The sequence below is a fragment of the Rutilus rutilus genome (genome assembly GCF_951802725.1).
Source record: "Rutilus rutilus genome assembly, chromosome: 10".
In the NCBI taxonomy this organism is placed as follows: Eukaryota; Metazoa; Chordata; class Actinopteri; order Cypriniformes; family Leuciscidae; genus Rutilus; species Rutilus rutilus.
The window spans coordinates 11,393,661-11,405,960 of record NC_140215.1 but is presented as its reverse complement, the minus strand read 5'-3'; the positions used below and the strand labels follow the sequence as shown (position 1 = coordinate 11,405,960).

The 12,300-nt window shown below is 37.0% G+C and overlaps 1 protein-coding gene across 1 annotated transcript in view; it reads left to right on the top strand.

Annotated features, from left to right (window-relative positions):
• lrp1bb (low density lipoprotein receptor-related protein 1Bb) overlaps positions 1-12,300 on the top strand; it is a 308,255-nt gene that overhangs the window by 91,542 nt on the left and 204,413 nt on the right. Inside the window, exon 2 of the mRNA XM_084421996.1 lies at positions 878-1,000. Within this exon, the coding sequence (XP_084278122.1) occupies positions 878-1,000 (123 nt within the window). The remainder of the gene's footprint in view (positions 1-877; positions 1,001-12,300) is intronic.

Below are 12,300 nucleotides of genomic sequence, written 5' to 3'. Positions count from 1 at the left end.
TGTTCAGAAGAAGAAAGAAATTCAAATCGGAACAAATGATAAAATGAAGGAGCTACATAAATGCCGTCTCCGAGAGAGGGTGAGAGAGAAAAATTGTGTTGCCTATCATATAAGGTTCAAAACATTTAAATAGACATATCAAGTAGTAGAAAATGTGTATATTCAGTATCTTAGATTATTACTCTTGACAGAGAGCTGGTTTGGTTTCTGAGTGACTCATAGAGACAGCAACCCTGATTTTGCGATTGTGCTGTGCCTATTTCATTCATTTGTGTAGGCTATCATATCATAGGCTACAAGGTTTAAATCATTTAAATATACATATATAAAATAGTAGAACGTGTATGATGTAGTATTTTAGTTGATATTAGGCTACTCTTGCCAAGCTCTGATTTCTGAGAGACTCACGAAGATGGTAACGCAGCTATTTGATTTGCGCTCTATTCATTTATAAAGTTTACACTCATTCGCTTCACACACTCATTATTACGTAGTGATGATATAGTTTTATGTATAATATTGTGCTTTCCCCTGGCTCACCTCTCATCCAGAAAACACGAGGAGTGACTGTCAGCTGAACATTTCTTCTATTATTTGGCAGAATTATTCATTATTTGTTTTGAAGCCATTATTCGTGCCTTTTCGAATAAGGTGTTCGGCTTCAGACACATCCAGATTATTCCTGCCTGGCTGTTCAGTCAAATTAATTGTCATTACGTTCATGTCACTATAATGAATCATTGTATGACTTCATGCATTTCACATGTACTTACTAATCATTATATTTATTAAACAATCATGTAATTTAGACATTTAATGACTGTATTGCACCTCATTCCATACTCCATTTCTGTCTCCACCCACCTTCTCTCATTAGAGCCCATTTTGTGTGACGTTGGAGAGTTTCTGTGCGGAGACCAGCTGACCTGTGTGTCCGAGAACTGGCTTTGTGATGGGGAACCAGACTGCCCAGATGGTTCTGATGAAGTTCTGGACAAATGTAAGTAACCATTACACCAATCCACAATGCCTCAAAACAGATCATTATGTCCTAAACATCTCTACATTCCCATATCTCCATTCGCCAAAAATCAGCATTACCCTGCACATGATTATGTTCCTTGCCTTGTTTAATTCCAGGTTGGACTTCACATGCAAAGTGCTAGGAATGGTAGCTGGGCATTTTAGGGTGATGAAAGTGTCCTGATTTTAATATTTAATTGTATTCACGAAAAGATTGATCAGTTTATGCTAAAGCCGTGTGCCCAATTGCTTCCTGTTGATGCAGGGCATTTCCAGAAGAGCTTAATTTATAACAGATTCCAGGCACAGTGGGTCAACTATTCTCACCACTGGTATTCTATTATCATTTAGATTAATCATGTTCACTCTGTTTTATTTATAATGCTTTAGAATGGATTCCGGGTGTATTTATCGTGGGGATTTTGTGGAGCTCATTACCATAGATTATGTATCGATAGGAAATGCATTACAATCTGCATTTCACAACAAAATGTGCAGTGGAATTTAATGTGTTTTGGAAGCCAGCACAGACTACTATCGCAAGAGTGTACTAACAGCACTCCACTGACATGGGTAATTTTATTCATGTGTTTGTGCATATACTGGGCACCCTGAGGTTACTGTGTTGCTTACGATAGTGGGGTAAAATCAGTGAGTAAACCGTGCAGCCCTCTTAATCCAGAAAGCTGTGCACAATTTTTGTCATGTCATTTATTTATGTACGTATCTATCTATGTGTTTAGAATGGGCTAATCACATACAGTTGCCAAGGACTGAAACATGCGCATAAGAAAAAAAAGTCATTGTTTTGGTAAAGATTATCCATTAATGATTAAACAAAAAAAGTTCCCAAAATGTTAGCTGTGGGGTAATGTGCCATCTGATTGAACTAATGTTCATAATAAACTTTGTGCAGGAACATGCAGGAAATACTTTGGAAATACACTGGTCTTTTTGAAGTGTTTTCCAGAGGTCTGAGGGAGCACTGGCAAAGTAAAATCCACCTTTCAAAGAAAACCAAAAAAAAATTGGTTCCCACATGAATTTATGCACTTGAGAAGCTACCTCAGCCACATAAAAGTCTGATCAACTACTAGGACATAGTAGTTGATATTTCATTTTCAAATACTTCATATTTTCCAGCAGCCATGGTGGTTGGAATGTAGTTCTATTTTATATTTTACTTTTTTATTTTTTTGAATAAACAACTCATTATTGTACATGGTTTTACTTTAAGTGTAAATTGCTCACATATTCCCCAATTATTCAACTTAAACCTCGACATTGCTTTAAATAAAAGCTTGTTTCCGCCACAGAAAAAATCTCGCAGTCTCTCTCTCCCGCCCCCCCCCTCAGAATTGGACTTTATAACTTGCAATTGCTCGTTTATATCTCACAATTCTGAGAAAAAAAGTCAGAATCATGATATAAATTTGCAGTTGCGAGAAAAAAAGTCAGAATTGCGAGTTTATATCTTGCAATTCTGACTTTATAACTTGCAATTCTGATGCAAGCTTATGTCTTCCAATTCTGAAGATTTGCAAATTATTATTTGCTAAAAAATTCGCAATTATTTTAAAATTGTTTTATTCTGTGGCGGAATCAAGCATCCATAGGTTTCACTGGAATTTTTTTATTTGGTAGTACATTTTTTATACATTTTTTTTTTTTATTTACACTTTCTTCTAATTTGATTTGATAGTGTATATCCTAAAACATAATTTGATGCATTCATTTCACATCTATCTTTCTCCTTGACTAGAGGTTAACGTAATAAAAAAATATATAAAAAAAAGTGACACAGCGTTCCCCACTTTCTGTTTTGACTGCTCTAATTTATCCTCACCTTTTTATGCTAAGACACTTCATTAGTTTTGATTCTTCATAGACAGGACTACATTTATTTAAAGTCTTCGTTCTGAGACAGAGCTGGCATTCCTCTTCATTGGTTAATTGTAATCTTCAAATTAATTGAAATTTTCAAGCATCCTATTGCTTCAAAATTTATGAAAACCATTTTTATTGTCAAGTATAGCTCTAACTAATGTATCCCTCACAGTGGGATAAATACATTGTCTGTATTTATACTATGTCGATTTATACTATTCTTCAAGTAATACTTGCTTGAGAACAACTTAAATGACTGTCTACTTGTTTTCATGAAACTGAGTCTAATGATATAGTCATTCTGTAGAAGCGTTCGCCTCTCCACACATGTCTCTAGTTGCTTCATTTCATTATGTTCAACTCTTAATCCTCTTAGTTTTATAATAAGATTAACCTAGACTGTTTTCAATTTCTGAGTCTATCTGTTACCTGATATTAAGTCCTTGGTTTTCATTTTATAGTTATTGTTTTTGCTGTTCCAGTTTCTGGACTGTGCATATTTCTAGTTTTGGCGTGCCCAAGTTCTGCCACCACAGAGAAATGTAATCACCACATTCCCAGGGCCTCCAGGGAAGGGCAGCTGCACGTTTTCAGTGCCACATGGCCAGCGGGAACCTGGATAGGCTGGCCATCCAGCTTCCCTATGGGACCAGCTCGACATCTTGGGTTATCAGGGGAGCTGGGAGACAGCCCACTTTCCTGTAATGAAGAAAAACGTATTGCAATGACAGTCTTGGAGCGTTCCAGGCACATCATGCTGCTACTTCTGTTGGACAGTGGAGTATGTACAGTGAAAGTTTTGACATGAGTTATGAGTAGAATGACCATACGGCCGAAATAATCTCTGTATCGCTGAAAGGAATTGCGGAAAGATTGAAAGCTCACTGAAGAACAGCTTTTTAGGATTTTAACAAAACGATATGGGTCATTTCAGTGCTCCTGACTCTGTTCCATATGCTCTCGCCTTTTGTCTTGAGTGCAATGTTCTTTATCAGGAAATACAAAGACATGCTTCAGTGACAAATTGCTCTACTATTCCCCCCACCTCCACCCCTCCCTGAAGTTTGAATTGAACAGAGAGAGTAAGAGAGATTGATTTTTGTTTTGTTCTCATTTTTGTTCTGGGCAAAGCATTGACTCACAACGCTCGGAAGGCAATGCAGACTGTGATCCACAAGGCGAGCAGATGATGTTCTTGTTTTTGAAAAGATGACAGCTGTTTTCTTTAGACATCTGTCAAGTTAAGTATACATTACTGGCCCTTAAATCCTCCTTTGATCAACTATACTTCATAGTACCTGGGTTAAATGTGAACAAAAAGCTCTACGTAAAGTGTTTTCAATTGGAACACAAGAAATGCCAGTTTTTTCCCCATGATTTTACTTTATTTAGGTTTTTTTTTTTTTTTTTTTTTTAGTTATTCTCTATATCAGTGAGCACTTTTTCTGATCTCCCTGAAACACCTTGACTGCAGTCTTTAGTTTTCTTCCGGGAACGTATCACAATATCCCTCATTTAAATAATTCCCGCCCAAGACATACACAAAAAAAACATTTTTGTTAGTCAAAACAAAACACGGTCGTGTGATTAGTCGTGTGTGAAAACTTGTGGTTATGGTAAGGGCCGTGACATTTCTGAAACACGCTCAAAGCGGTTGACCAATCACAACACACTGGTCCAGTTGACCAGTCAGAACACATTGTGCTTTTCTGAAAGAGTGGCATCATAAAGACCAGAGCTAAAAACGTTACTGACAGACTGGGAAGAGAAGTGCTGCAAAAATATAATATATATAAAATATTATGTGTTTTTTTTGGACATTCAAGCATAAAAACCTATTCTAACAGACCCCAAAAACAAAATCAAGACTTTGTAAAAGGGCATAATATGTCCTCTTAAAAAAAAACAAAAAAAAAACATTACAATATTCAGTATACAAACGTTTAACTAGAGCTAAAGTTAAAATTTAGCTGCATGTTTTACTGTCCCTTTCACATTAATGTAGGTATATTCAGCAAAATTAAAATATACAATTTATACACAATTATATGACCGTCAATAAAGATTATTTGAATGGCATTGTAAATATCATAACGAAATATGTACATTAATTAATATTGTACAATGCGTGTAATTTTAGGCTTTGATTAAAATGCAACAGTCAGTTTTATACAACATATAACGGTGTCCGTTGTCTTTCTTTGCACTGAGGGCCCTAGGCTTGAAAATGATTGACCCCAACGCTAAAGAGCATATCTCACAATATAGCAAAATTGGATGGGGGATGCGTAGAATTAAAGGGCGGTCTTGCAAAAATAGCTAGTTGTCGCTTTCCATCTAAGATGCATAGAAATGCGTTATGGATTTTATGAGCACACCTCTCAGGGCAGTTTCTTATGGCCCTCTCATACTGAAATAAATGGAGAGTAATGTGCCTATTCCCCAGGAGAACTGACACCTGCAGAAAGGAGGTTTGAGAGGTAATGTAGCATAGCATCTTGTTATTGAGCTGAGGGACAGGCATTCTGCATTATGCAATATTTACCTCAATGCCCGCCTCTGAGCACAGACTGAAATGCTAGCAAAATAGACTGTGCGGGGGACATTTATGAGATCATCAGATGACATTTAACTTGATTAACATCTTTTGAGCTCTGTGTTTTATGAGGGCATGTACAGTATATTTTGGAAAAGAAAATACACTGGCATTGCTTTAGATAGAAGCATTAGATCTCTGACCTAAATTATAACAATACATCAGCCCTGGACTTTGGTTTTAGGAGAGAGTATTGTGCAATAGTTTGGGACAATTTGTCATCTGGACATAAGCAGAATGCTGTTTAAGTACAGAGCACAAGCTGCTGATATTTTTACTTGTGATTTTTATATTGTCTCACAACATCAAGACAAGAGCTAAATCAAAGCAGCTTATTAGAAGGACAGTTACAAATTAAAGGGAATTTCATTATGCTGGTATAATTCCTCATTTCATTTTCTCAGTTGTTAGATACAGTTACAGCCCACGTATATGGACATAAAATGGTACAATTTCGGTGTTTATATGCGTCCGTACAGGCTGATTTTAAAATGTCCCTACCAATTTTGAAACCAAATCTGTGCTTTAAAATCATGACAAATTGCCCATAGGCAACAGAACTCCAAAAGCAGCAAGTGGTATGTGATTAAAGAGTAAAATGGGTTTTCATCACCTTATTGTGGCTATCAAAATATATTAAATATATGCGTGTGAGTGTGTATAGCATATATATCCTAACTCCAGACATCCAGGGGGTTTGGCATGTAAGCAGGGAGCTTTGGAGATGATCCTTTTAATTTAGTGTGAGCCTCTGTGCTGTGAGAGCCAAGCTGATTCACTTCCTGTGGATGATGCCATCTGCTTGGGGGCAGCAAACAAACAGACAGACCAAACAAAGGCAAAGCTTTCTTCACTGTCTGTGCGTGAAGCATGCAGTGTTGGGTGCAGCTTAAATAAGGTTGAGACTTGATTTTATTTTCTAAATTGAGAGGTAGTCAGATGTGAAGGTTTTACCCAGTGCGTATGTATTTTAGCTCATACAATTATAGCTGGGTCATTTCTACTATGCAGTATTTTATTAAATATGTTTTAATGTTCTGGACAAAACATTCAAATATTTTTTTATGTAAATAAATGTATGTATATTTTTTGAAATATATAAATATTATAAGTTAGTTGTCTTTTACCAAAATGCCACAATTAAGTGATTCTGACTTCCCTGGTTACAATGCAGTAAAAAAAAAAAAATAAATAAATAAATTAAAGGGCTCATCGGATATTATTATTATTATTATTATTATTTAGTGCTGTCAATTGATAAAAAAAAAATATATTTTTTTTAATTAATCACAAATTTTTCTGTAATTAATCGCAATTAAAAACTTTATTTTGTAATAAATTCACAGTTACTCTCCAAATTCATGTAGAAGACAATATTTTTTAAATATTTGTTGTAATGGCATTCTTTTTATGAATGAAGGCAAGTATCACTGATACTAATACTGCTACTGATGTCTCTATGAAATTGATAGCTTTTAATTTTACTGTAAAATTTATTTCAAAATTATTTTTTTAGGCTTTAAAAAAATACTTAAAAAATGCTTTAAAGCTACTATATATATATATATATATATATATATATATGCAATAACAAAGGCGTAGGTTGATAATCCATAAGCAGAATTATGGAACTTGTCGTCATGCCGATGGATCTAATCATTTTTATGGATGAGTGAATACATTGATGTTTTTAATGAAGCAGGGCGCGATTGCTAATAAGAGACAGATATCGGCGTCACACAGGAGTCCCGTGGATATAAAGGAATAAGGACATTTCATTCTACCGAACTACCCGCATGTGCTGAATTACTACTTACACAGGTTAGTTTATTTGACGAATGAAACTTGTGAGGCAACGCAGCGCTGTTTCACTTGGTCTACACTATCATACTAAACTGCATTTGAGTGTGTTGAAAGTTCAAATGTTATTCTATGTGTTAGTTTGTGGGCTGTTTGAGACTAGCAGTAAGCTAGATCAACATTAGAATAACATACTGATCATATTCTAACATTTCATCATGTTGAGCTATACTGTATAACATTGATTAGTTGTATGTACATTTGCTCACCTGTCTAATAAAGTACATGCAAGAGCGGCGTCTCTGTAAAGTCGTGACTCGTGAAGCTCTGTCAAGTTGAAGTTAGACGTGGAGCTCTCGGCATCTTGAAAACGCCACGCCGATATTGATCCTCATTTCGCCTTTTGTTCCAAAGTCTGCTTGACATGGTCCATAATGTTTGAACGAAACAACAGCGTGCTGAGCGTGCTGCTAGACGTAACGCAGTTGTCCATGTATGTCACCATGGTTACTATGGCAGTACAAGCGGAAACCAGGGATAACGCGGATATTACGTCATTGACAGGCGACAATGACCAGGGACGAGTCATTATTTAAAAATTTTATTTCTCTGAAATAAAAAAATCTTTGGAAACTTTTGGGATTTTGTAAGTACACAACTGCAGGAAATATATCACACTGTGCAAGTGATTTTTTGATATTTTATTGCAAAAATATTACATATTGTACCTTAAAAAACTTTTAATTTAAGTGAACTTAAAACAATCTTCACATAAACTCGTTATAATAAATGTTATATTTACCTGTGGCCTTCCTATCTGTCTAAGAGGTAGGAAATATACAGAAATTGAATAAAGTAATCAAACACTTTACAGTCTTGACTGCATCAATTATAAATTCAATATAGAATAATCCTTATTAAAGCTTTTCTCAGTTTTCTCTGCTATTTCTCTTTTTTTGTTCTGATGACAGACATCACAGCAACTGGTTTATTAGACTGCTGTCACTTTAAGATCTGCTGCTGTCCAATATGACTCGGATCTGATGCACATTTCATTTCTTTAAGTTAATTTAAGATTGCTATTAAACTCATTTAAGACTGCTCTTATGAGAATACTCGCCAAAACGTGCATTTTGCGCACGATAATGGGACACCATGTGTGTCACACAGACGAGACATTCACAGAAAGCGAGTTCTCTTTTGTCTTGTCACGCTTGAATGGTTTAAAAGCATTTGCAGAGCGTGATCATATAATGTAACGCTAGCCAAAGGATGACAGAAAAAACGGATGCTGCATTAAAATTAAACTGAAAAAAATGAATTGCATGCGTTAACACGCTAATTTTGACAGCACTATTATTATTATTATTATTATTATTAATATTAATAATTGTTGTAATATAATCCTTGAAGATCACTTACAAGGTTACTAAAGTTTTTTTGCACAAAAAAAAATACAAATAATATATATATATATATATATATATATATATATACAGTGAGGAAAATAAGTATTTGAACACCCTGCTATTTTGTAAGTTCTCCCACTTGGAAATCATGGAGGGGTCTGAAATTGTCATCGTAGGTGCATGTCCACTGTGAGAGACATAATCTAAAAAAAAAAAATCCAGAAATCACAATATATGATTTTTTAACTATTTATTTGTATGATACAGCTGCAAATAAGTATTTGAACACCTGTCTATCAGCTAGAATTCTGACCCTCAAAGACCTGTTAGTCTGCCTTTAAAATGTCCACCTCCACTCCATTTATTATCCTAAATTAGATGCACCTGTTTGAGGTCGTTAGCTGCATAAAGACCTGTCCACCCCATACAATCAGTAAGAATCCAACTACTAACATGGCCAAGACCAAAGAGCTGTCCAAAGACACTAGAGACAAAATTGTACACCTCCACAAGGCTGGAAAGGGCTACGGGGAAATTGCCAAGCAGCTTGGTGAAAAAAGGTCCACTGTTGGAGCAATCATTAGAAAATGGAAGAAGCTAAACATGACTGTCAATCTCTCTCGGACTGGGGCTCCATGCAAGATCTCACCTCGTGGGGTCTCAATGATCCTAAGAAAGGTGAGAAATCAGCCCAGAACTACACGGGAGGAGCTGGTCAATGACCTGAAAAGAGCTGGGACCACCGTTTCCTAGGTTACTGTTGGTAATACACTAAGACGTCATGGTTTGAAATCATGCATGGCACGGAAGGTTCCCCTGCTTAAACCAGCACATGTCAAGGCCCGTCTTAAGTTTGCCAATGACCATTTGGATGATCCAGAGGAGTCATGGGAGAAAGTCATGTGGTCAGATGAGACCAAAATATAACTTTTTGGTCATAATTCCACTAAACGTGTTTGGAGGAAGAAGAATGATGAGTACCATCCCAAGAACACCATCCCTACTGTGAAGCATGGGGGTGGTAGCATCATGCTTTGGGGGTGTTTTTCTGCACATGGGACAGGGCGACTGCACTGTATTAAGCAGAGGATGACCGGGGCCATGTATTGCGAGATTTTGGGGAACAACCTCCTTTCCTCAGTTAGAGCATTGAAGATGGGTCGAGGCTGGGTCTTCCAACATGACAATGACCCGAAGCACACAGCCAGGATAACCAAGGAGTGGCTCTGTAAGAAGCATATCAAGGTTCTGGCGTGGCCTAGCCAGTCTCCAGACCTAAACCCAATAGAGAATCTTTGGAGGGAGCTCAAACTCCGTGTTTCTCAGCGACAGCCCAGAAACCTGACTGATCTAGAGAAGATCTGTGTGGAGGAGTGGGCCAAAATCCCTCCTGCAGTGTGTGTAAACCTGGTGAAAAACTACAGGAAACGTTTGACCTCTGTAATTGCAAACAAAGGCTACTGTACCAAATATTAACATTGATTTTCTCAGGTGTTCAAATACTTATTTGCAGCTGTATCATACAAATAAATAGTTAAAAAATCATACATTGTGATTTCTGGATTTTTTTTTTTAGATTATGTCTCTCACAGTGGACATGCACCTACGATGACAATTTCAGACCCCTCCATGATTTCTAAGTGGGAGAACTTGCAAAATAGCAGGGTGTTCAAATACTTATTTTCCTCACTGTATATATATATATATATATATATATATATATACAGTATGTGTGTGTGTGTGTGTGTATGTATATATTAGGGGTGGCACGGTTCACAAAACCCACGGTTCGGTTCGTATCACGGTTTTAGGGTCACGGTTTTCGGTTCTGTACGGTTCATGTTGTTGTTTTTTCTTTTAATCTTTAACACTCCAAAAATTTACTTCAGCATATGATATATAGCTGAATTATCTAATTATTTATTTATTTATTTCATAAATGGGGTGTTTGCAAAACGCAGCTTCTCATTTCCCATTCTGAAGTAATATGAGTGAGCAGTCACCCTGAGGAAACTTTCAGTGGCCCTGGAGGTCCATCATCTGTAGAGCTACGTGGGCTGTGTCGGACCGTTATTTGTCAATTTATCCTCGTGTCTCGTCATCATAGGCGGGACATGTCCCCACCATTTTTTGCCAGGGTTGATATTATCTTGCAGCACGGGTGTACCAATACAAATAAATAAAACATTTCCAGTTAACTAGCAAAGTATTTGTTTCATTCGTTTGTTAAATAAGAAGCAATTTAGCGCTGAAATGTGTTTTTTTAATCAAGTGATCAAAGTGCTCGTTGCAGTTGCGATCAGTGGTGCTGATACAGTGTTCTCGTGGCTCGCGCACACACCGCAGCGGCCGCACATTCATCACTCGGACGCGCGCTTCAATCCATTGAGGAGACTCAAGGCTACTCGTTCCGATTAAATAATAAAACAAAATTCATACAAATCGGTCCCTGCTTGATATACAACCGCTGATAAACATAATCGGTTTTGATAAAGAAAAAAATATATACGAGCGCAGATTAGAACTCAGAACCTTTGATACGCTTGGCAAGTTCTGCCACTGGACCATTAGGCTACGTGGAACAGTCGATCTATGTAGCCTATTTATTCACATGAAAAAAACAACATGTAGTGTGGAGTAGATCTCATTAAATGTCTAGGTAAACTCAGTGTACTATATAAATCGATTGCTGGACATTGTAATGTAATTCTACATATGTCTGATTTATGATTTAGCATTGTATTAGCACGGGCACGAGGCTACATTGCGCATGCGTCGAACCGTGCAAACCGCGCGACGCACACGCGCACCGAACCGAGACAAGCGAACCGAACGGTTCGGATGTTTTTTCATGTACCGTGCCACCCCTAGTATATATTTATGTATATGTGGGTAAAATAATATTTTCAACCTTCATTCTGACACTCTGTCTGAAATAATAAATTTTTAAGGGGCGGATCCATTAAGGCTGGTCAGTAAACATCCACTGTTATGATTGGCTATTGCATGTGAGTGTTTTGAAAACATTATCCATATAAAACTGTCATTTACAGATGAAGCATATGAAATCAGATCCAATACAGCAGACTGCTTCATCTGTCAACAAAAGGTTTTTGTTTTTTTTTGCAAACTCTCCATTACACTGTGCCTCATTTTACAAAACAATCTGCGGTCAAATTCTCTGAACAAACATATAATCATCCAATGTGTTCCAGGACACCATTTAAAAATTAACCATCCACTTTTTCCTGGTTCTCTGAAGTCTGTACAGGGACTCAAACGAGCTGTTTAAACAGGACGTGTCAAAGCGAACGTTCCTTTACGCTTCTGTTTACTCTTCCATGTGTCCTCTTGTCGGCAGACTCAAGCACGTGGAGTAAAGTGAACGGGCATCTGTATACTGCATCCAGTGTAGACAGCATCAGTGATTATAATGGGTTCTATTTGCTTTTGATGCGAAGGCATACGGTGTAGGCAAGTGTCAGCCGTTAAGCAAATGCATTTGTCACAAGTCCCCAAATATCCAAACGAGCTGTTTTTCTCTGTCTGCCTGTCTGTCTATTTATCCATCTATCCATCTATCTG